At 36.5% G+C, this 25,594-nt stretch overlaps 1 protein-coding gene across 4 annotated transcripts in view; it reads left to right on the plus strand.

Moving 5' to 3' along the window:
* KAT6A (lysine acetyltransferase 6A) overlaps positions 1-25,594 on the plus strand; it is a 114,765-nt gene that overhangs the window by 79,205 nt on the left and 9,966 nt on the right. For all 4 annotated transcript variants that reach the window (XM_086703600.1, XM_086703603.1, XM_086703601.1 and 1 more), the window contains exons 9-15: positions 8,752-8,867; positions 16,601-16,742; positions 18,221-18,382; positions 19,460-19,553; positions 21,518-21,749; positions 22,473-22,680; positions 23,861-24,463. In XM_086703600.1, the coding sequence (XP_086559726.1) occupies positions 8,752-8,867; positions 16,601-16,742; positions 18,221-18,382; positions 19,460-19,553; positions 21,518-21,749; positions 22,473-22,680; positions 23,861-24,463 (1,557 nt within the window). The remainder of the gene's footprint in view (positions 1-8,751; positions 8,868-16,600; positions 16,743-18,220; positions 18,383-19,459; positions 19,554-21,517; positions 21,750-22,472; positions 22,681-23,860; positions 24,464-25,594) is intronic.

Here is a 25,594-nt window from a genome sequence, read left to right on the forward strand (position 1 = left end):
GAGCTGGTGTGATCTGAGATGATTACAGAAGAAACAGGCTTAAAGGATGATTCAGATTTAGGTAAATGGAGAGAATGAGGGCTTCCCAGATAGAGTAACCAGCATTGAATTGAGCTTTGAGGAATTAATGACAACTGTAAATGCAAGAGACGTTGTGATTATTGGTCCCATGAGATCAACAAATACTTGTGGGCCTAATATGTGCAACTCACATTGTGGAGTTGATGTAGAAAACACAATAGCTGCTCATAAAGGTGTCACAATACAGGCAGTCCTTGCTTTGCACATCACTGTGTTAATGGAAACATGTGCCTGTTAGAATCGTGTCCATTCTTTATACGTTGCTGTGGTGACTGATCTTTGATCTCAGTTTAGGTATTCTTATGTTTCAGTTAACATGGCACCATGTAAAGTGAGAACTGCTTGTGGTTTAGTTTAATACGTAAAACAGTGAACTTTTGTTGGGCATTGGTAAGAAATATATTGAATTAGTAGTATAGGGCTGAAATTTGGAGGGCTTTAAAAGCTAGAAAGAGGACATTTGTCTTGGCATGCCAGGATTTTAAGGTAACCCCATGACTGCTTTTTTGTTGTTGAAATGATTTCTCTTTGGTACTGGTGAAATTAGAGATGAGGAGTGGGAGATTGTTTTAGTGTCTTAAGGCATTTGTTAAGTTACATATTAAAGGCTAGTTAATTGTATTTTGAGTTCATTCATTTGACAGTTTAGCACGGTTTTATTGAGTATTTATTAAGATCCTGGTTAAGAGCCTAGGTATTAGAAATAGCCTGAACAGATCCATATCCTACCTCTGCTAAGTGACCTTGGTCAAACAAGTTACTTAATAGGTTTGTTGAAAGGATTAAATGAGTTGATATTTGCAAAGTGCTTAGCATGCCATTCACGTAGTGAGCACTAAATAAATGTGAGCTTCTGCTAGTTATCTTAGTGGTAAGTGCTAGAAATACTTAGATAAATGGGAAATGTGTCCCTGTTCTCCAGTTGAAGAGTCATTTATAAATAAATAAAGCTATGTGGTTAGTAATAGTATCCTTTTACTGTGTGTCAGGTACTGCATTCAACGTCATATATAAATTTTGTCATTTAGTTCAACCTTGTTACTTGTTCCTGTTTTACAGATGAAGGAACTGAAGCTTTAGAAGGATTGTCTTACCTAGAATTATATAGTTGTTGGTATCAGAGTCAATATTTGAACCCACAGTCTGACTTCTGATCCTTAACTCTTAGTTTCTAGTTCATGGTCTGCTACCATAGAGATAGGCATAAGATGATATGAGAATGAACAGGAAGGCATCTGTCTAGGGTTGTTAGGGGAGCCTTCATAGAAGAGGTGCTATTTGAGCAGGCTGTTGAGGGAATGAGTAAGAATTTACTATTGGGCAAAAGGAGGAAAGCATTTCAAAAAGAACAATTTGAGTGTGAGAAAGCATATTGAACCCTTGGAGCTGCATGTAGCTTGTTTGGCTGAAGTTCAAGTAAGAGATGAGATTGAAATGGTAAGGACAGACCAGATCGCAAAGTTCCCATGGTCCTTGTGAAAAAGTTTGCACTCTTTTTTAGTTACAGTAGCTCTTTAAAGTAGTTAAATAGCTCTTGAGTTGAAGACTTTTTAAAAAGAGTGACATGATTGTATTTGCTTTTAGAAACTCAACTTCAGTGATTTGGTAAGCATTGGATTGACGAAGACCTGGACAAGGACATCTACCAGTCTGATGATTACAGTAGTCAGAACGAGAAGTGACTAGGACTGAATGAAGGTGGAGGAGATACAGTAGCAGAGATTTTGAGAAAGATTTAGGATAGAATGGGAAAAATATGGTGTTGGGAGTTGGGGTTGAAGGAGAGGGCAGAACCAAGTAAGCCATTTTAAGGACTATCGCTTTTACTTTGAGTTAGGTAGGAACTCTTGGAGGACTTTGAGTAGAAGAGTGACATAGGTTTTAAAGGATTACTCTGGCTTCTGTGTAGAATGAGGGGAAAATACAGAAACTGTGAGAACTTAGGAGGCTATTAGAATTATCCAAGTAAGAGATACAGTGGTTTGTATCATAGTGGTAGTGGTAGAATTGGAATTCTGATTATGTTTTGAAGGTGGTAGACCATTAGATATGCTGATGGATTGGATGGTTATGAAAACCAGGAATCAAGGATGATGCTAGAGCACAGTTGGAGGAAGGAGTTGCTGTTTGCTGAGATGTAGAAGAATACCGGAGGAACAGGTTTGAGGGGGAAAAAAAGATCAGGAGTTTGATTTTGAGCACATTAAACTTGAGATTCCTATAAAGCATTCAGGAGAGGAGATATCAAGTCGACAGTGGGATAGTATATGTCTGGAGCTCAAAGTGCAGGTCTGGACTGAAAATTTAAATCCAGGACTTGTTAGCAAGTTGGTGGTACTTAAAGAAATGAGGCTAGATGAGGTCACCAAAGAAAAGGAGAGACCTTTGAGAAGTCCCTTTTTAGAGATTGGAGAAACTGAATGGCTAGGGAAGGAGGAAAAAACTTGGAGATACTGGTTCCTTACAAGCCAATTGAAACAAAATGTTTCAAGAAGGAAGGAATGGAAAGTTATGTGGATAGGTCTGAGGACTGAAAATTGACCATCAGATTTAGTAACATGGAGGTAATCTTGAGAAAGTTTCCATAGTGAGGGAGGGGGAAGATGAAAATATAATTGGAACTGGTTTGAGAAAGAAAAGAGAAATTGGTTATAGAAGTAATATGGGGCTACTATTTTGAGGTAGTTTGCAGTGGAGGGGAACAGAAGGAGAATATTTGGGTGAAGATGTGAGGGCAAAAGAAGGTATCCATTTTTTTTTTTTTTAATATGGGAGAAATAGCAGTAGTTTTTATGCTGATAGGAATGATCTAGTGTATAGAAATCTGATGATGCAAAAGAGGGAAGGGAAGGGGCGCCTGGGTGGCGCAGTCGGTTAAGCGTCCGACTTCAGCCAGGTCACGATCTCGCGGTCCGTGAGTTCGAGCCCCGTATCAGGCTCTGGGCTGATGGCTCGGAGCCTGGAGCCTGTTTCCGATTCTGTGTCTCCCTCTCTCTCTGCCCCTCCCCCGTTCATGCTCTGTCTCTCTCTGTCCCAAAAATAAATAAAAAACGTTGAAAAAAAAATTAAAAAAAAGGGAAGGGAAGATTGTTGGAATGTAAGAGAGGATGTCATCTAATGCACAGGTGAAAGCGTTGGCTTTAGATAGGAGCATAGACCATCTAGACATAATATTAAGGAAAGGTAGGCTATGTGGGCACAGAGAGTAGACATACAGATGTGGCCTTGGAAAGCTTTGGAAGTTCTCTTGTGATTGCTTCTTAGTTTTCTAGTGTAGTAGAAAGCAAAGGCATTGATTGACAGTGAAAATGGGGTAAGAGGTGTGTTGGAGGCTTAAAGAGATAGGAGAAAGTATAAAAGAATTTTTTAGGAGAATTGAGAGAGTGAATGGAGTTAGAGAACCATCAAGGGCCCGTTTGAGGTCAGTAGTTAAGAATTACAAATTACAAGTTAAGGGGCGCCTGGGTGGCTCAGTCAGTTAAGCAACCGACTTCGGCTCAGGTCATGATCTCCCAGTTTGTGAGTTCGAGCCCTGAGTCAGGCTTTGTGCTGACAGCTCAGAGCCTGGAGCCTGCTTCAGATTCTTGTGTCTCCCTCTCTCTCTCTCAGCTCCTCCCCCACTCGTGCTCTCTCTCCTTCAAAAATAAACATTAAAAAAATTTAAAAAAAAAAGAATTACAAATTGAGGGGTGCCTGGTGGCTCAGTTGGTTAGGCGTCCAGCTTAGGCTCACATCATGATCTTGTGGTCCGTGGGTTCGAGCCCCGCATCAGGTTCTATACTGATAGCTCAGAGCCTGGAGCCTGCTTCCTGTTCTTTGTCTTCCTCTCTCTCTCTGCCGCTTCCCCGCTCGCAGATTCTGTCTCTCTCTCTCTTTCATAAGTAAATAAACATTAAAAAAAATTTTTTTTTTAATTACAAATTGAGTCTAGTCAATTTGTTCTGTGTTTTTCTCTGACCATATCCAGATGTTGGATTATGTGGAGAACTGAATTTAACAAGAGTTGCGATTTTGTTGTTGAATTGGGAGAATATCAGGGAAGTTAAGGATATATGTAGGCAAAGATGAAGTACAGTAAAAGACCTTGGAATTTAAGCTGGATAAAGAGAAGGAGGGCATATGGAGAGTGAAAAACTGGTAGATCATTGGATTATAGGTCCTGTGGAAAGAAGGGGTAAGAGGGTGAAAGACAAAATCCTAGATTTTAATCAGTATTTAACGGTAAAGCAAAGGAGATGTCTAAGTGTAGACGAACAAAAGAGACATAGGAGAAGAAAGAGACAGAAGTAGCCTGGAATCACATCTACAGTTCTGAGATCTGGAATCCTGAAAACTTAACAAAAAATTACTGTGGCAATACATTGTTGTACAACCATCACCATCATCAGTCTCCAGAATTTGTCTTCCCAGACTGAAACTCTGTACCCAATATACCATAATTTCCCATTCCTCCTTTGCCCATCCTCTGGCAATCAGTATTCTACTTTGTGATTTTGAATTTACTGTAGGTAGGTCTCAGTGGAATCATAAAATATTTGTCCCTTTCTGGCTTATTTTACTTCGCATAACTTCTGTAAGGTTCATCCATGTTGTAGCATGTGTCAAAATTCCCTTACCAGAATTTATATATATATCACTTGATATATGTATATACCATGAACGTTTATGCATTCATCTGATGGACACTTGAATTCCTTTTACCTTTTGGCTGTTGTGAATAATGCTGCTGTGAACATGGGTGGACAAATACCTGTTGAGTCTCTGCTTTCAATTCTTTTATATATTGTTGGTTCACACGAAAATTCTCTTTAATTTTTTTTGAGGAACTGCCATACTGTTTTCCACAGTGCCTGCATCATTTTACAGTTCCACCAGCACTGCTCAAGAGTTCTAGTTTTTCCACATCCTCTCCAACATTTGTTATTTTGTTTTTGTTTTGTTTTTTTGATAATATCCATTGTAGTAGGTGTGAAGTGGTATATCTCAAATGCATTTGCATTTCTCTAATGATAGTGATTTTGAGCATCTTTTCATGTGCTTACTGGCCATCTGTATATCTTCTTTGGAGAATGGAAAAAATTATAATTCATTTTGCAGTAAGATCTCATTTACCTAAACAGAACTGTTGGCAAAACATGGTGTTAACTGACATGAAACTATACATATTCTTTACTTACCCCATTTAATGTGAATGTTTCCTATGCTTTGCTAAAGAAATACTAGTTTGTCTGATTATGGAGTGTTGCCCCAAATCCTACTGGGATTTCAGATACATATATAATACTTCTCTAACATTAGAAAAATTCAAGATTCCAAAGCACATTCCGTGTGAAGGGTTTTGGATAAGAGTCTGAACTTGTGGCTTCACTTCTTTGGATTTCAGATACATATGTAATACTTCTCTAACATTAGAAAAATTCAAGATTCCAAAGCACATTTTGTGCCAAGGGTTTTGGATAAGAGTCTGTGAACTTGTAGCTTCACTTCTTTGGAAAACTGAATTCCCGTTCTAAAAACCGTAAACAGAACTTTTGGAATTCAAAACATTAATTAATTGAGGGCAGTGCATCCTTTGTATCTCACTCCTCCCATTTTGTTCTTTTCTGTCTTTATTCTTTACTGTTCATGCTGCTTTCCTGAAGTTTTTTGCCTCTTAACTTCTCTGAGCCTTTTTCCCCATCTATGAAGTGGACATACTGTTTTCTACTTTGAGGAACAGATTGTGGGGATTAAATGAGATAAACAATATAAGGCATAGAGTCTGGCATAGTATCTGCTCCACAAATGCCGATTCTCTTTATTCTCTTTTTTTATGCTGTCTCCATTTGGGACCATGTGAACTCATCCTTACATATCTCTTTCATCATGCAACTTCTGATCCCTAATGAACAGAATTATTTTTTATTACAGTGTTTCTATAGGAAAATGTTCAGATACTAGAAGACATCTCTTTTCTCTACACTTCACATTCTGATACTAATAATAAGGGTATAGTCCTACCCTCTATTCCCACTTCAAAATGCCATTTTCCCGTGAGGAATGGAAAGGGTAGGCCAAGGGGGAGCTATCTAATGGAAGGCAAGAGGAAGGGAGCAGAACTGTGTCAAGATCAGTTGTAGATCAGTTGTAATCTTCATGTTTGTACCAATCTGGACTTGGAGGGGACTCTGGAAGAGTTGCTTCTATACATTGGAAATTGGAATTAGATCAGCCATTTAGTGGAGGTGGAGTTTTTGCAGAACAGTAACTTTTCTTATAAACTCCTACTAATAAAAGTTTTATTATCTAGAATAGGCATATGTAAAGTTATCTTTTGGTTTAACCCAATTATTAGTGCATTTAGTGCCCCCCGCCCCTTGCTTTCTTATATTGAAAGCTCCATTCTGGCCAGGAATGTATGTCATCCTTTCAAGATGTTGGCATATTCAAATGAAAAGGAGGCACAGAGTGTGGCAGAATTCTAGTTAAAAGTTTTAAATATTATTTTTGTGCTCTACTGCTTTGGAAACCTTCATGTTTAATGAGAGAGTATTTGGCTGAAATTTAAAAATAAAATGACCTAGGAGAAGTGATGTTGTAATTTAGATCGGGCAGTCTGATTTTGGCAAGGACCGGGTTAACGAGTGGTTTGGATGCACCTGTTGCTTCCTCACCGCAGAGAGCCTTTGTTAACTTACCTTAGTGAATGGAAACACAGCAACACACTGGCTCTTGAGGCTTTCACAAGGGAGTTAGAGATGGTGGTGGAGGACAGAGGTGGATGAGCGCATGTGCCAGACATTTCGTAGTGCAAAAAGGTGAGGATAGGTGAAGGCAGTGGGGGAAATCTGCTGTGAATCTAGTTCTACACAGACTCTCTTAGTTGCGGTGATGTGCAAACAGTTATACTGGAACTGGATATCCACTTTCACATCGGGCATCCGCCTGGAGGAGCGACGGGCAGCTGATGGGAAAGCCCTCAAAGAACAGGCAGTGCTGTGGCAGGTGCATCTTCTTCAACTTTTGTGCTTTCTATTTGATCAGGAAGTTAGATTTGTTTTCTGATACTTGTTCATTCTGATATGTTCTATCCTATTCTTATTGTTTTGAGCCTTGAAGATAGGTTAAAAGTTGCTACTTTATGAATTATAATACTTGATTCTGGAATGTAGTTTAAAGAACAGTGTTTTTAAAGCCTTTTTACAAAGTTCTATTTTGGTTTTGAGAAATGAAAAAATCTAATTTTAACCCTGTCTTGTATTTGGTTTTAATGGTTTTTGCATTTGGGAGAGTCCCAGTATTCCTTGGCATCATAACACAATTGATCCAACTAATAGATGTTTGTCTTTGTTTTGAGATGTCTGAGGAAGAGGTTGAGGTTTCTCACCTGGCTGTACTCCAGTATGAAACCGGAGATAAGTCCCTTGGCCTTTTTATAAAAGGGAATGGTTAGAAAGGCCAGGGAGAGTTCTCATGAGTTGTAGTGAAGAGGCTTCTTCCTTAAATGAATTTACATAAATAGAAAATACCTGGTCTCTTTAATTTTGTTAGAAAGTGTGTGTGTGTGTGTGTGTGTGTGTGTGTGTATCTGTCTGTCTATGGTCTCCAGTGAGACTCTTAATATATTATCTCTGGTTTTTAAAGCATAAAATTGAAGGATAATATTGTTTATTCTTTTGATGAAGAGTCATTAATACTGGATTAGGCTAAATTCTAACTCTTTTTCTTAAGTCAGTGTTAATGTTAAATCTTAAAAATGAGTGTTCACAGAATATTCATGATAAATGTGCATATGGTGCATATATATTATATACGTAATACACTCACCTATGTGTATATATATATGAATCTATTCCTGTATTGGTTGTAGAGCAAATCAAATTGCTCTTGAATTTAAGGTTTTAAAATTTGATCTTTGTGCTTGTCAGTAATGTCTTGTATTTAAATTGCTGGTGTGGACGTCATAAAGGCTTTACAAATTATTCTTCTTTTAGATAGTATAGTTCAGGTTATTGCAGGGATGGGGGGTATAGAGATTGTTTTCATTATAAACAGAAGGCAGATAAAAGGGATAACAGTATGTGTATAACAGTATTTTTTCCCTTTGGTTTAAATCTATAAAGAGCTACTAATGAAGGGAATTTTAGTGTAAAATGAATGGACTCTTTTGATACTTGTTTTGTCATATTCTTCTAATACTATCTACTTTCCCAAACCAGAAAGTCATTCTTTTCTCTGTGTACATACATGTTTAGTAGGTCGTTTCTGTTGTCAGGTGAGGGAGGCACTGTATGTATGACGTGGGCGAGTGTGCAGAGCTCCCTCTTTCTCCTTGTTAAAAATTATGCTTTATCTTCTGTCCTCAAATGCCAGCAGTTTCTCTTTAATAACTAAGTCATTAAGGAAGTAAATTTAAATGCGGAAAATATTAGCAGTATTATTAAATATGGAATATGCAATGAGACCAACTGCATTTGGTTCTAAAAGATTTATTAGCATTTTTGTTCTTCATTAAAGTACCCTGTTTACAAAGAATAAGACCGCTTATTTCAAAACTTGTTAGCTTATTTCTGGCTTTTTTTGTTCTTCTGTGGAATCCTAAGATGTTTAGTTTCAGATTTTTTTTTTTTTATATCTATCTCAGTGTATTTAATTTAGCTAACTTTTGTGATGTATTTTTTGACTGCACAGAAAGTTGGAGTGACTGGTCCCCCTGATCCACAAGTTCGCTGTCCCTCTGTCATTGAGTTTGGGAAGTATGAAATTCACACCTGGTACTCCTCCCCATATCCTCAAGAATACTCAAGGTATGTTTTGAGAGACCCTTTACCTTCTGTTTTTAGATTCATAGAACTCCCAACACTAGATCTTGAGGACATTTTAGTCTGGCTCATCTTTATATATTTGAGGAAACTGGTGGCTTTTAAATGTCCATAGTAACAGGATATTTTGGCAGCCACTTAAACCCAGTTGGCTTTAGATTTTCTTTTTTCTTTTCTGTAACCTGTCCAAAGCTTTTATTTAAAGTTGGAAACCTGACACGTGGTCACAATGACAAGGGGAACATTTTTTCTTTAAGAGAAATTTGCCTTCATACTTCACACTAAGGATTGGAGAGAGATTCTTACAAGTTTTACTGGGTAGCCATTTATCTAAATTTTTATGATTTAACAAACCTAGTGAATGGTTTGTTTTCCCAGAAATACTTGGATAAATGGTATACAGTTATGTTACATGTAAATAGCTTGGGTTTCCTGACATTAAAAAGTCATCAGTCACCAGCTTTTTGGGATGAGGCAGCATGTTTAGTGAAGCCAAATTGGTTTCATGACTCAGTTCTGACATTCATAAGCTGTATAACCTTAGAAGTTACCCAACTAGTCTGTACCTCAGTTTCCTCATCTGCAGAATGGGGATAAAAATAGTATTTACCTCATAGGGTTTATTTTGAGCACTGAGTTAAAACATGTAAATTGCTTAGAAAATGATTAAGTGCTCAAAAATGTCAGGTATTTTTTTTTTCCTTTAGGGTTGAAATTAAAAGAGTTGGAAAGTAAGATTTGGTCAAAAAATTAAACTTTGACATGTGACAGCTTACATTAATGTTCTCTTTAATCTGTAAACTACTTATATCTCAAGTTTCTCATTTAGCAGAGTGTTGTGAGGAATAATAAGTGCTCTGTGAGTTAAACATATGTTCAGAGTACTCTCATTATTTGGCTTTTTACCTGTCTAGTAACACTGCTAGTCTAAGACATTAGCAAAAATAATTATAATGACATTAATTTATTTAGTACTTTACAGTATACAGAGATCTTTAACATGGGTTATTACCAGAAGCTGGGAATAAGCCAGTATATTTGTTAAAAAACTAAAACTCAGTATTGTTTTTACTTTTTCTGTCCGTGTAATTTGATAGTTGGTTTCCAAACCTAAGCAGAAGTAGAAAAAAAATGAGTGAGAATGTTGCTATAGACATAGACCTCAGTGACCAAAAAAAAAAAAAAAGAAGAGAAAGCAAAATTTCAGGAAACTAACACACAAGTTTATAAAACAGCAACTGAGAGCCAATTATCGTAAGGTCAGTTAACCCCGAACACTATGTTAGATCTTTAAGGCAGCATTCTATTTATATCCTGGGATAACAACAATTAATATGAGTTTGTTAAAAGAACATTAAATTATATTTATTGGTGATTATGTATTTGTATTTATATATGTTAAAAGAGGGCAGGAAATTCCTCAACTACCTACAGAGCTCAGGTACTCAAGGCAGTTCCTCAGGAGTTCTGGATAACCAGAGAATTACAGGATCAATAAGAAATATGCTGAAGAATTAATTTCTTCATCAGGTTTAAAGTAAATTATTATTATAATTTATTTAGTGAGCTCTTTGCAAGCTATTCAAATCAAAAAAGCATGCTCAACTTAGGCAACAAAGTTTGTTCAACATGTGCATATATCAACTGTTGCACTGATTGTGGTACAGATAGACTGAAACCGTTGGCACCTTGACTCTTGTACTCAAGGGGAGGAGAGGAAATTGACTTAGAAATGGAACTAGAGGGCCAGCCTCAGCACACACTTTTAAGAGAATAATGAGAATGTAACCGTGAGGTTGTTGTCTTCTGAGATATGAAAAGGTTTCATTAAAAATGTTGCTTTTTATTCTGATTAGATTGTCACTAGAACCTGATTTCTTAATAAGATTTGAGGGAATTGGTTATCAGCTTATTCTTAATAAGCATTGCAGGCAGAAAAATAAATAACCACTAAGTAGGAATCATAGCAGATGGCAGCAGTGTGATAAGAACTGTAAAATTTATCAACTTTCTTAAATAAAATTTTAGACATTTTCTGTACATTTCCTTATTCTTTGTGCTGTGTTCCAAGAAAATATTCTGTAGTTTAATAGGTTCTTTAGTAATTATGACTTTTTCTCTATTCATAATTATCTTAGTTACATTGAAAAAATTCATATATTGGGGTGCCTGGGTGGCTCAGTCGGTTAAGCATCTGACTTCAGCTCAGGTCATGATCTCGTGGTTTGTGAGATCGAGCCCTGCGTCGGGCTCTGTGCTGACAGCTCAGAGCCTGGAGCCTGCTTCGGATTCTGTGTCTCCCTCTCTTTCTGCCCCTCCCCTGCTCATGCTCTTTCTGTCTCAAAAATAAATAAAACATTAAAAAAAAAGAAAAAACCATATGTCTAATTTAAACGAGTTTAGGCTTGTTTTACTTCTGAGTTCTATTAAAATTGAGTTGGCTAAAATGTTTAGAACTCTTAATGTTTTCCAAATAATAAACTTATATCCTTACTTTGTTAATGACTATTTACTATTCTTTGCCAAATTCTAAGTTATTTTTTTGTTGTTAAAGGTTTTAAGGACTTTTTTAAAAATTCAAAATCCCAAAGCATGCAAAAACAGAACAATTGGGGCAAATGAAAAAGAAAAGATCTCAGTGTACTTGTGTGGGTCAGTCGGTTAAGCGTCTGACTCTTGGTTTCAGCTCAGGTCATGCTTTCACAGTTTGTGAGTTTGAGCCCCACGTCGGGCTCTGTGCTGATGGTGTGGAACCTGCGTGGGGTTCTCTCTCTCTCTCTCTCTCTCTCTCTCTCTCTCTCTCGCTCTCTCTCTTTCTCTCCCAAAATAAGTAAATAAACTTAAAAAAAAAAAAAAAAGAATCCCAAAAGGATATTCTTTTGGGAAGTGGGATTATGCGTTATTTCCCATAATATCCAGATATTTGTGTGTGCGTTGTATATGAAGTAATCTTGCATCCCTGACTTAAAAAAAGCAAAACAAAACAAAACAAAATCAACAACAGTGAAGCAGTAATGCTACTTTATGTGGAGCAGTATGATTAAGTCTTAGACATCGAATAGTATAAACCAGAGTTTTAACCCTAAGTTTCTCCAACAGGGCTGTGTGATGCTCATACATGGCAGACAGGTTCATAGAGAGCCCCACTCTGCCAATAAAACATGACATGGATGGGCTGAAGGCAAGAGTAACTGTGATCATGGGATATCCTCTACTCCCGAGTTGTTTAGAACTTAACTTTATAATAACGTTTTTACAGTAAGATCATTAAAATCCTAAAGGATGGGTTCTATATAACTGAGTAGCTTAGGAAGTTTCCTCTCCCTTTTGATCCTGTTCCTGACTTGATTTGATGCATAGATTATGTACAGCCTCAGTTACTAAAGACCAACATCCTTAAGGTCTTTGGATGACTGTTAAATGATGAAGTAAAATGAATGAAAGGAGAATAAAATTATTCATAGTCTTAATCATAAATTAATAGTATCTTTAGTTATCATCATTGAGCGTGGTACTGGACTAAATATCTCTGGAATAATTCTGTATAGAGGTGGATATTACTCTCTTCATTTTCCAGACCAGGGCCCAGTAAACATACTCAAGACCATGCAGTTTCCAAGTAGCAGAACCAGGATTTAATCTCACTTTTCTCTTACCACATTGCCATAGCTTTTAACCACTGAGCTTGTGCTGCTCCATATAGCATCTGTGTGTCTACCTTGATCTCACATAGCTTGTACCATAATCTTTTATTTAAGTAATATTTGATAGAATTTTTATTAAAATTTTACTGCAGGTGTACCTCTTATAAAGGCCACACAAATTGCTACTATCTTGGGCAATGTTCGGAAGCTAAGAAGATACTGTAGGAATTCCTGGGAAGAGTATTTGTATCATCTTAGAAGTAAGGGAAGCAATGCTTCTAAAGCACACATAGCTGCAGCCTAGTCCTGACTTCACAGGTGAGGGTGTCAGCAGAGTGGCTGATTTAAAATAAACTTTAGGTATGGAGGCTACATCCCATGATGCAGTTGATCTAGGCAACCATACACCTATTTGATAGTCAAGGACTAGGGCTGTCAGGAAGACAGTGACAAAAAGCAGCAGCCATCTTTAGGGCTAAGAGTATTCATACTCTATGACTATACTTCATTTGATGTGATCTCATGTTCTTCCTATATAATGTATTTTTTCAACAAGGAAACTTCAGCCATTTGTACCGTTAAAACTCCTGGAAAAACAAAATGTTTTATTACCAGATGATTCCCTTTAGACTAATAGTGTCATTCCAGTGGGCTTGGTTATAATAAAGTAAGAGGCTTTTAAAATGTTTTCAGCAAGAGCTGAATTGGAGTAAAGTAGATTATGATATTTGCTTTTACTTTGTTATTTTTCAAATACTAAGATTTGCTAAAGTTTTTTTTTTTAATCAAGAAAATGTCATACATCTTGCTATTCCAAGGAAATAGCATGAACTTAAAATTCACCAGTTAAGACTTGGCAGTAATTTTCTTATAGGTTTCATTGCTTCCTGTGTTTTCTTGAACAACTTGCTTACTACAAGAACTTTAAAAATTAGACCTTCTTTCATAGGCCTTAGGAAATAAGCTGTACTTTATTTTGATGTCTTTGTATCAAGATGTAAAAGTTAAATTGGATGCTTTTAAAGTTGGCATTTATCTTTAGCATAATCTAGAAATTTTAGTTGTCTGTCACTCCTCTTTCCCTTCCTTTTTTCCCAGGATTTTATCTATGTTTCTCAGATTCACATTGTAGGGAATATTTAGTTGTAATATTTAGGTCTCAGAGTGAAACTGTGTTCATGGATTCTTCTATGTCTTCATGTTGCAGCAAGTTAAAATTGCTCATTGAAAATTTAGCACAGGTAAATAAAGGTAAGCAGTAGAGTAGTTGGAGGGAGGAGGATGCCTTTAATTACATAGGGAGAATTACCTTCCACCTTCCTTTTTAAGAAGAAATTATTCAAAATCCACATATTCAGTAAAACAATCTGGCAGTTGTGGGTCAGCTCTGAGACTCAGGATATCTAGTGCCCACATTAATGATGAAGTTTATAATTGCGGCCATTTCCTTTTGTGATTTTTTTTTTTTTTTTTTTTTTTTTTTCTGGTTGGTAAGGAAGGAAAAAGCTCAGGGCGCCGGGGTTCCTCAGTCTGTTAAGCAACGACTCTTGATGATCTCATGGTCATGATCTCATGGTTTGTGAGATCGAGTCCTGCATTGGGCTCTGTGCTGACAACATGAAGCCTGCTTGGGATTCTATCACTCCCTCTCTCTCTGCCCTTCCCCTCTCTTGCTCTTTCTCTCAAAATAAACCTTAAAAAAGGGGGGGAGGGGGAAGCCATCTATCTCACTGCCCTTCCTTCTCTGAGTAGTGGAATTTGAAGCAACATGCAAAGGAAATAAGCACAGTTGCCTAGGAAACCTTTCTTTTTCATGCCCTTGGTTCCTGTTTCTTGACTTCAGTTTATGATGTCATTTATTATTTGTTTTACTCAGTACCTTATTTTGGAATGACTTTTGTATTAATGATATAATTTCGAGTTGTATTGGTCTGTCTAATATGAGAGATGTTGGAAAACAGTATTAGATATTGTAGAGACTTAGAAATATTATACTGAAATAGTTCCCTCGAAGCTTTTAGTGCACCGAATGGCAGTTTTCACCCTTATTTGAGCATGAAACACTTATTACATACAGGACTAGTGTTTCCATAAATACACCTTGGCAAAGGCCTTGGTTGAATGTTAGATGTTTTCAGATAAAGTATAATTAAGTTTTAAAAGTGGCCTCCTGGGGCACCTGGGTGGCTCAGTCCATTAAGCGGCCAACTTCAGCTCAGGTCATGATGTCACAGTTAGTGGGTTCAAGCCCCTCATCGGGCTCTGTGCTGACAGTGCAGAGCCTGGAGCCTGCTTTAGATACTGTGTCTCCCTCTCCCTCTGTCCCTCCCTAACTCGTGCTCTCTCTGTCTCTCAAAAAATGAATGAAAAAAAAAGTCTGTCTCTCAAAAAAATGAATGAAAAAAAAACGTTAAAAAATGTGGCTTCCAAAGTGGTACTTGAAAAAATAGTGTGGTCTTGACACTTTAACAAGTTAGACCTTTTGTGTGTTAATCTTTTCTTTAATTCCATTGTAATCTTTTTAAAGCATAGCTGTCCAAACTGATAGCAACTAAATTAATGAGGTTTATTAACATTTCCTTCAGCCTCAATACTTATTTGAGAGACAAATTTATTTGGATTATATATTTTGTCATCATATCCAGTATTTTTGTGTATGTAGTTTTTAAAGATAGTATCAGATCTCCGATTACCAAGGCATGACCAGTTCTGGACACACACAGTTCAGGATGCAGGGAAGTCTGTGTGCTGAGGATAAATGAAGTGTGTATTTTATGATAGGAGAGCCATGTGGTCTTCTGGATTAGATTAAAACCAGGTATAAATTTTAATTAGGTTATATTCCTTCTTATGAACTAATCCAGTCACTTTCTTGCCTAGCTCCTCATAAAAGGAACATTGTAAAGAAGTCCTGTTAAATTATTGCTAAAATAGCAATACTGTTGTATAAATACACATTAATACTAGAATATCTGAAAGATTAATTTGAACTTTTATTTCATTTGTTGAATAATAGACTTTTAAGTTACAGGATGTAATATGATATTTAACCAGAGGAAAAGCCAGAATTTCAGGGGTTTCATAAGGAAGGAGGTAGTGCAGTATGTCCTAACTTGAAAAAACATAATCATTATTACAATTTTATACTTAAAAAGATAATATAAAATCTGCTTTTATAGTACCCACCCTATATCCGTTTTACTCAGCACTCTGTCCCTAGTGCATTTAGCACAAGGCCTAACACACTGTAGTATAGTTGACCCTTGAACAGCACTACAGTTAGGGGCCCCAACCTGTGCAGTCAGAAATTCATGTATAACCTTTGTCTCCCCAAAAACTTAACTAGTACTAATAGCTTCCTGTTGACCAGAAGCCTTACCAATAGTATAAACAGTCAATTGACACATAATTTGTATTAAATGCCCCATATATTATATTCTTACAATAAAAATAAAGTAAGCTAGACAGAAGAAAATGTTAAGAAAATCATAAAATACATTTACTGTACTGTAAATGTATTTACTGTACTGTACTGTATTTACCAAGAAAAATCCACTTATAAGTGGACCCATGCAGTTCAAACCCATGTTGTTCAGAGATCAGTGGTATTTAACAAATGTGTATTTTCTTTAAAAAAAAAAAAAAAAAAAAAGAATGATCAAATAAAGAACCAAAGAAAATATATAGCTTGACAAAATCTTCTTAGTGGTGTGTTTTGAAGGTAGACTTTATTTTCTGCTTATTAGAGATGATCAAGGAGGGGAGAATATGAGATTTTCATTGTCTGCCAGGTGGGTAGCTTTTAAGAAGACTAGGAATTACTAGTCTGATAGGAAGAGCACTGAATCTCGGGTATCTTCTCACCCTTGCCCTCCTGCTATTAATTAGTTGGATGCTATTAACCAAATTAATTTTGTCTTTAGTTTGTTTTCTGTCTTTCATTTGGTTAATGGGGATGATAATACAGTCTCCACCTTTTTACTTGAGTAGTAATGAGAGTCAAAAAAGAATAGCTGTGAAAGTTTACAGTCTTATAAAAAGTCCTGTCTTTCTTTGTTTAATTATTATTTACAGGCTGCCTAAATTATATCTTTGTGAATTCTGTCTAAAATACATGAAAAGTAGAACTATTCTCCAGCAGCACATGAAGAAATGTGGTTGGTTCCATCCTCCTGCCAATGAGATTTACAGAAAAAATAATATTTCTGTCTTTGAGGTAAAGTAGATGTTTTATAGTTGTCTTCCTATCATTTCAAATGCAGTACCACCTATACTGTATCTAATTGTAGTTGTCTTTTTTGCAATGTTATTTTACTGTTGTACTCACTCTTGAGTCTGATAATCCAGTTTATAGGAGAAGCAGAATTAGGCCAATCCAGATTGTACCGAGGTCACAATCTTGATCTCAGAATAAATTATTCTGTATTTCAGGATTCCATTTGATTATAAAATACCAAATGATTTTTTATGTTTAGATGTGATAAAATTGTGTCTTAGAATCTATGAAATAATGGTATTTAAATGAAAAAATTTCTGTTGCCCCACTTAAAGGAATATTTGGTAGAGATATTTAATAACTGTAGTAAGTTGTATTTTGTAAAGTTATAAAAATATATATTTCTTACTTCATCATGATGATATGACTTAGGCTATGTCCGTGATTTTGTGTTGTTGGTCATGGGGTTTTAGTTTCTAGATCCTCAGTTCATGGTTTTACTGCCAGGTATTAATTGAACACCTGCCATGTGCTCAGTTCTGTTAATTACTGTGATGATAGAATTTCAGATTGTGGGGATCACTCAGTCTCTAACTTTCTTGATTTTCCCTGCACCTTCATTTTAGGTGAGAAGTAGTGGATCTCTTCACCCTCGGGGTGGGGGAGGAAGAAGGGTGTGGTCTACAATACCCAAGAGCAAAGTGCTTCTCGCCTTAAGCATATATTGGTGTATATTTTAAAAGAAGTAATATTAAATTACTTAAATTGTTGAGGTTTCTATCCTGAAATATTGATGTCTTAGGGTTTAATGTGGATATCTGTTGGCATTTGTGTAAAAGAGCAAGCTCTCGAAGCTCCAGCAACCCAGGGGTGTGTCAGGAGAAATACACAGTGGTGCTCCTGATCTTGGCCATCCTGATTCCAAGAAATCTCTCATTTGCCAGGTTGCTACCTAGGGAACCTGCTTGGTTGATGCCTCTGGCAATAGTTAATACTCCTGAAAATAGCTTTATTTCGGGGGCAAATCTGATTGTGGCAGCCAGACTGCATTGCTTTTGGATGCTGGCATAGAGTGGACTATAGTTATACCTTGTTTTACTTAACAAATGTATTTTAGAAGAGGCTGCTTTTAGATCTTTTGTTGAATTACTTTAAAAAATGAATCAAATCAGCTTGCTGTCTGAAGGATTACTGCAACCAATCTTGTTATAAAAGCAAAAAGTGCTCTTTTTTAAGGGTCATCATCTCCTTGTCTAGCTATTCGTACTTTGTTGAAGTGCAGTATTTTATATATTTAGTTGTCTTACAACAGCAGGTACCATAATTCTGCTGTTTCAGAGGATAGCTTCCAGGTTCTGATCACTGAGAGCTCTCTTAGGCTGGACTGTGGATACTCACAGGTATTTGTAAGTGATGTGTATTATTGTTCTAGAACTAAAGAGCGACTTTACTGACCATTTTGTTCTATTATTTTCTAGGTTGATGGGAATGTGAGTACCATTTATTGTCAGAACCTATGTCTCTTGGCAAAGTTGTTTCTTGACCACAAAACACTCTATTATGACGTGGAGCCATTTCTTTTTTATGTACTAACACAAAATGATGTCAAGGGCTGCCACCTTGTTGGCTACTTTTCTAAAGTAAGTATATCAGCTTAAAATATGTTTGAATTCACACGGAAATCTGAATCAATCTTTGTCAGTTCTCACTAGAACACTACAAAGTGCAGCACCTTCTGGGCACCATCTAGCTTTTGGAAAGGAAAATAGAAGGAATATTCAGAAACTTACCAAGGGCTAGAAGGTATCTAGTAACATTCAACAGACTGTAGTCTCCTAGGAACATGAGCTGCCGATTATACTCAAGAGGAAGAGTTTTAAAATGACTTCTATTCCCATGGTAATAATAGATAGAACTTGTGAAATAAACAGTCATTACCTCTTTGAGCTCTTTCTCAGTTTAAGTCTGCTCTTCCTACTTTAAATTTGAAGCACAGAAATAAGAATAAGCCCTTTTTATTAACGGATGTTTTCTTCCCTTCCTATAGTCTTTCATTCTTTTGGGGTGAACAAAAGGTTTTTTTTTGTAGTCAAACAACGTAAAAGATGTACTTTTATTTAAGCTGGCCTATGGTAAAATCTAAGTATATGAAATGGCTAAGTGGAAAGTACCAGCTTTCTGTTGGCTATTTCAGAAGTTAAATATAATTTTATATATATTGCCTTATTTTTAAAAGTGTACACAACATTTTGGGGTTATTTTTGTAAAGTGAGGTACAACTAATGGGGAGATGAGACTGCCCTATGTAGCACCAGAGCAGGAAACAAAAGAATCCCTGAAATAGTTGAAATAGTTGTTCCCCTGAATTTTCCCATTTCTGGAGTGTCACATCGACTCATCATCTATAGCTTTGCAGATTGATTGGGACTGAGATTCCTCTGTTCATATTAGGCAATGACATACTGTTTTTGAGTTGCAGATGGTGTTGGATGGCATAATTTTATTTTATATTTTTATTCTCCTGGGATGGTTGCTTTGTGGGTAGTGACAATGACTTAACGTGGTCCTGTCTCCTCCCACTGGGGTATTTTTTCCTTGATGCATATGGTATTCTCAGAGGACTAGGGCTGTGGTTTTGACTGTTAGTCTTTGTTTCTTAATAATTAGCATTACTATTCAGTCTTACTAGCGTGTTGTTTTAAAACTTTCTTTACCAGGAAAAGCACTGCCAGCAGAAGTACAACGTTTCCTGCATAATGATTCTTCCCCAGTACCAGCGTAAGGGCTATGGCAGGTTTCTCATCGATTTCAGTAAGGATTGTAATAATATCATTTCTCATTATCTCTTTTTGTGGGCCTTCCGTATATATTTTTAAAGATTTGCAGATGATTTATTGGTTGCTAGTATCTTCTGTCATACTGCTGTATGGGACTTTAAAACCTAAAGTCATGAATTTTTTCTTTTTTCTTTTTTTTGGATTGGACATGAAATATTTTTAAATAGCCTATACCGGAGGTGCCTGGGTGGCTCAGTCAGTTAAGCGTCCTACTTCAGCTCAAGTCATGATCTCATGGTTTGTGAGTTCAAGCCCCGTGCCGGGCTCTGTGCTGACAGCTCGGAGCCTGGAACCTACTTCGGGTTCTGTGTCATCCTTTCTCTCTGCTTCTCCCCTGCTCATGCTCTTTCTCTCTCTCCTACAAAAATAAATAAACATTCAAAAAAATAAAATAAAATAGCTTATACTGAATACTAACTTCTGTGTGATCTTTTGCAAATAGTTTTAATTTTCAACTGCTAACTTACAGTGGAACTTAGTTTTATGCTAATTCTAACTCACAACAATACTAAACACGTATAACTACTTAAATTAATACAGTAAAGTACAGGACTTGCCTTATTTTTGTTATTCAATTATCTGGGAAAGTGTATACATCATTTCTTACAGACTCTACCTAGTGGTTAAAATATGCAGTGCACCTTTAAAAATCTTAAAAATAAATGTCTAGGAAATAATTTATAGGAAATACAGGAAATAATTTAATCTGACTTAAAAATGGAAAGGAACAGTTCTGAAAAAAGTCATCATGGAACATGTTGATAGTCTTGCTTAGAAAGTAAATATATGTTTACAATAAATTTTATATTAATTAAAATAGTGATTTTTCAGGGAATATTTTGATACGGTTTTTCTTCTAAGTATCAGATGGTTATATCACCAGTGGTAAGAAGTTAATTCTCAAGATGGACCAGCACAGCTTATTCCACTTGGCCTTAGACTGCACTTCTGACCATATTTTATTGGAAATATGCCACTGATTATTTTGTACATTTTCTTGGCCTTTTTGAATTAGTAGTAGAGAGAGCAGCTTAGGTTATTTAATATCAATATATTGTGTTGAAATAGAACTCATGTTTGGATGTGTTATTCCATTACACAGCAAAGTTAGGGGAAAATTTGTTATATATTTGAGATAAACAATAGTCTAGGATTATTATACTAATTGTTTTCATTTGCTTTTCCTAATGTAACCTAATTTCCCACATTACCATTTATAGATTGCCTTTAATAAAGTTTCCTTTGATGACAAAAAAACTGTATTTCTTCTGCCATCTCCATTTTTGATACTTAGAACTTATTCCTTTCTTTTCCTGATCTTGAGAGTCATGCTCTAGACAGGAGGACAAATGCCACCATACACTCACTGTGACAGCCCCACCCTGACATCCTTACTTATCAAGAATTAGGGTGACGGGTAATTGCAAAGAGAGCTTTGACTGAAGTGAGAAATTGTCATCTAATTCACTTGCAGAAGAATCATAATCTTAATAGATAGAATTATTTAAAAACTAAGGCATCCTTTCGTACTGTTCTACAGTTCAGGTATAGCTGTTGCCATCTGGTGGTCCAGATAAAACATGCAAGAGTGGTTCCCCTATAAAATAAAAAGCATTATTGCCTTAATCTTATGTAGCCTGTTAATATGAGGTTGTATGATTTTTTTTTTAAGTTTGGATATTTTAACAATGTGGTTTATAGCAAGTATAGACAAAGTAATGCTAACCTCATGTTCTCTCAGTATATACAAATTACATAATCTTCTGCAAATTTGTGTTGAAGTAATTTTTTAATTTGTTTTTTTTCTTGGAGGAATTTGCTTTTGAAATTATTATTTCCTGTACTACTTAGATTGGTTGTGGAAGAGGGGATTGTTATTTTGGTGAATTAGCCTATTTTAGGCTCGCTGACATATTTGTGATTTGGTGGTTTCTTTAGGTTATTTGTTATCAAAGCGTGAAGGCCAAGCAGGGTCTCCAGAGAAACCGTTATCCGATCTAGGTCGTCTTTCCTACATGGCTTATTGGAAAAGTGTAATATTGGAGTGCCTTTATCACCAAAATGACAAGCAAATCAGCATTAAGAAGTTAAGCAAGTTGACAGGTATCTGTCCTCAAGACATTACTTCCACACTCCACCACCTACGAATGCTGGACTTCCGTAGTGATCAGTGAGTATCACATCCCTTTGTTACACTTTCAAAAGATAATCAGGTGGAAGTTTTTGGATCAGGCAGCCAGATATCAATGAAAGGGTATAAACTAATATAACAAACTAATACATTTGGTAATCCTGAGACGACATTTTCTTTTCTATGATCCTTGATACTGTTGACCTTAACTTTTTTTAAATTGTTTTTTCTGGTCTCTCTTCTAACTTTTGGACATAAGCTACTGAATCTTTTCTAATGTTGGGAGCTTCTTCACAATATGAGAACAACTCTAGAAATAATGCCTAATAAAATATATGTCCATGATTTATTTCCATTATATGTGGTATAAAATAAAATATAGGTCAAGGGAAAGTCAGCTCACTCTTATCTGGAGTGATTGGGAAAAGATCACAGAGAAAGGAAGGAAGCATTGGGCTAGAAAGATGGAGAATAGGAGATAGTGTACAGGAGAGTAGCAGAAATTCCAGAGCTGGGAAGTATGAGACAGTGAATGGTTAAAATAACCAAATCCATTGCTGTTGTTGAGTATGAAGTATGTGTCCAACTTTGTATTTGTTAGTTATCTTGTATGGTGGCATATTTCTGTATTTCATCTTCCCAGACAGGCTATTTTTGAAGCATTTATCATTATCTCCAGGTTTTCTAGGGGTTATAGCTCCATATTCATTGTTAGGTACTCTTATATGTTGTTGATTGCTATAAACTTTGCTCTGGTTCCAGATTTGTGATAATCCGCCGGGAAAAACTTATCCAGGATCACATGGCAAAGCTTCAGCTGAATTTGCGGCCTGTAGATGTAGATCCAGAATGTTTGCGCTGGACCCCTGTCATAGTCTCCAATTCTGTGGTCTCAGAGGAGGAAGAAGAGGAGGCTGAGGAAGGAGAAAACGAAGAGCCGCAGTGCCAGGAAAGAGAATTAGAGACAAGTGTAAGGGCATGAGTAGTCTCTATTTTTGATAACAGAAGGCTCTATTTTTGGTTTTCATGATTATTTGTGATATGTGTTACAATATCTTAAACCAACACAGTCAGTTCACATTAGATTTTCAAAGATGATTACAGTGATAGAGATTTCAAGAAAACTGGGTTTTGTTTACTTAAATTGTATATTTTTTAAGCCTTAGGTCATTAGGAGACCTTCAAATTTGTAATAATGTGTTATGTAGAACTAAATATTTCTTACCAGAGTGCTGATAAACAGCTAAATCTTAAGCTGTGTAGTAACTGACAAATCTGAATTTAATTCTGACCATTGTTAAAACAAATTAAGATACCTTTTCCTTAAAGTAAAACATTAAGGAAATAATGTAAACATGTATGTTCTAATAGAGCACTAAACAGTTCAGTGGGTACACAGATGTCTTTAGCCATTAAAGGGTTAATGAGGGACTGTATGACATTGTATAGTTTTCAGTATTTTTTGTCATGTGATGCATACCTTTCTCTGTTTTTTTTTAAAGCTGTGCTTTCTTCCTTTAAAAATCTATGTCCTCCTTTGATAAACATAAACAATCTCATGCCCCTGTTTAATGTAATTTAATTTTCAAAATGAAATTAAATATTCAGAATAAAAATAAATCAAAATAATTACAGAAATTTTCTTTCATTTTTTTCAAACACCCCTTTTCTCTTGCCCATGCCCCAGAGTCCATCTTGTCTCCGTTTATAAATTTTTATTTCTGATAAATTTTAAAATTATATCATTTAACATTTATAAGAACAATGCTGTTCATTTTGTTTATTGAAGGTGGGATTACATAGTGGTTAAGAGCACTAACTCTTGGGTCCGACTGCCTGGGTTTATATCCCAGCTTCTGTATTTGCTGTTGCATGTCCTAAGGCGAGTTACTTATATTTTTTTGTGCCTCGGTTACCTCGTTTGTAAAATGAGGATGTAATAATAACACTTCATACAATTGTGAGGATTAATGTATCCTATAAAGCATTTAAAGCAATGTCAAACACAGAAATATTCATGATAGCTACTAAATTATGCTTTTCTTTTTTAAAGCTTTGTTTTCTTATCTCTGTATTTAGGAGGTCAAATAGGAGATATAACTGAATAAGTCTGAAAGATTAACCAGCATGGTTTTATTTTCTAAAATCAGGTGGGAAAGTCTGCATCTCGGGAGAACAAAGAACAAGATTCTTACTCTTCGGTAGAAAGTGAAAAGAAACCAGAAGTTATGGCACCAGCTAGTTCTACGCGTCTGAACAAGCAAGTCCTTCCCCGTGATAGTCTTCCTGCAAACAATCAGCCATCTCGGAGAGGCCGCTGGGGAAGGAAGAACAGAAAAACCCAGGAACGTTTTGGTGATAAAGATTCTAAACTGCTCTTGGAAGAGACATCAGCTCCTCAGGAACAATATGGAGAATGTGAGGAAAAATCAGAAACCTCCCAAGAACAATACACTGAAAGTGAGGACCAGTCAGCAGCCTCTCAGGAGCAGCCCAGCCAGGATGGGAAGCCAGACATTCCCAAAAGAAGACTAAGTGAGGGGGTTGAGCTCTGGCGAGGACAGCTAAAGAAGAGCCCGGAGGCACTGAAGTGTAGATTACCAGAAGGCAATGAGAGGCTGCCCCGTCGCTATAGTGACGGTGACAGGGCTCTCCTCAGAGGCTTCAGTGAGAGTAGTGAGGAAGAAGAAGAGCCAGAAAGTCCTCGGTCCAGCTCCCCACCAATTCTTACAAAGCCCACACTGAAGAGAAAGGTAAGGCTTTTCTTGTGATTCGTTTCTTCGACTTGTCTGTTCTTTCCCCAGTTGCAGCTTACTATATACATTTGTCTATCCCAGAGTTCTGAGAAAGTAAATGTAGAAATTCTTAGTGTGTTATTTTTTAGACTTTATACCTTGGTGTATTGTAGCTTATGATCCTCCCAGTGAACATTTGAAATGTGTATAGGACTTCTTTGGTTCATGGAAATGAACATAGACACCATGAGCTTATTTAAGAGCCAACAAACTTTTTTAGCTTGCTGGTTTGATGTTCTGATCATGACTTTTAGGGATTTGTAAAATATTTTAAAAGCATATATAGATCGGAAATGTTTATGTTAGAAAAGGAGAGAAGTATTTGACAGTTTGATGGACAGTGGTGCCCTGTGTCGGGGGTGCTCTGAGTGAGGCCATTCGTCTTGAGTGGGACTTACCCCCTGTGGTCTCTTTTCCCATTTCTGTCTCCCCCCCCCCCCCCTTTCTTCCAGTGGTTTGACTTAACCTGGTTGTGAAAATATTTTCTCAGTTCTATTTGTCATCTTGCAAAGTTTGAATGAAACCAGTTTATAAATGCGATGAGAGGATGAAAACAAGTTCTGGTAAACTGTATACCAGAACTTCCCCAGGCTGTGGAGTGAACTTTAAGCATTTCCACAAGCCAGCCACACTGAGCTCAGCAACCTGGATGAACCACCGTGTAGTAGCAGGGTGACAGCTTCCACCCAAAGCAGTGAAATTGTTCCTTTCCTTAAGCAGAGCCTTATGGAAAAAAAAAAAAAAAAAAAGTGGGGGGCTATATATAAAAACACAAGGTTTTAATTTTAGAACAGTTTGAGATTTATGCAATTATTGCGAAGAAAGTACAGAGAGTTCCTGTATTCCTTACACCCAGTTTCCCCTATTATTAACCTCTTAGGTTGGTATAGTACATTTGTCACAAATAGCCAATATTTTGTTAACTAGAGCCCATATTTATTTAGATTTCCTCAGTTTTCCCTTATGTTCTTCTCTTCCAGGATCTCATCTAGCATACCACATTACATTTAGTAGCCATGTCTCTTTGGGCCCCCTTGGGTGTGACAGTTTCTCAGACTCCTTGTTTTTGACAACCTTGACAGTTTGACG

Source organism: Puma concolor, chromosome B1 (genome assembly GCF_028749965.1).
Source record: "Puma concolor isolate L17-30 chromosome B1, mPumCon1.1.hap2, whole genome shotgun sequence".
NCBI lineage: Eukaryota > Metazoa > Chordata > Mammalia > Carnivora > Felidae > Puma > Puma concolor.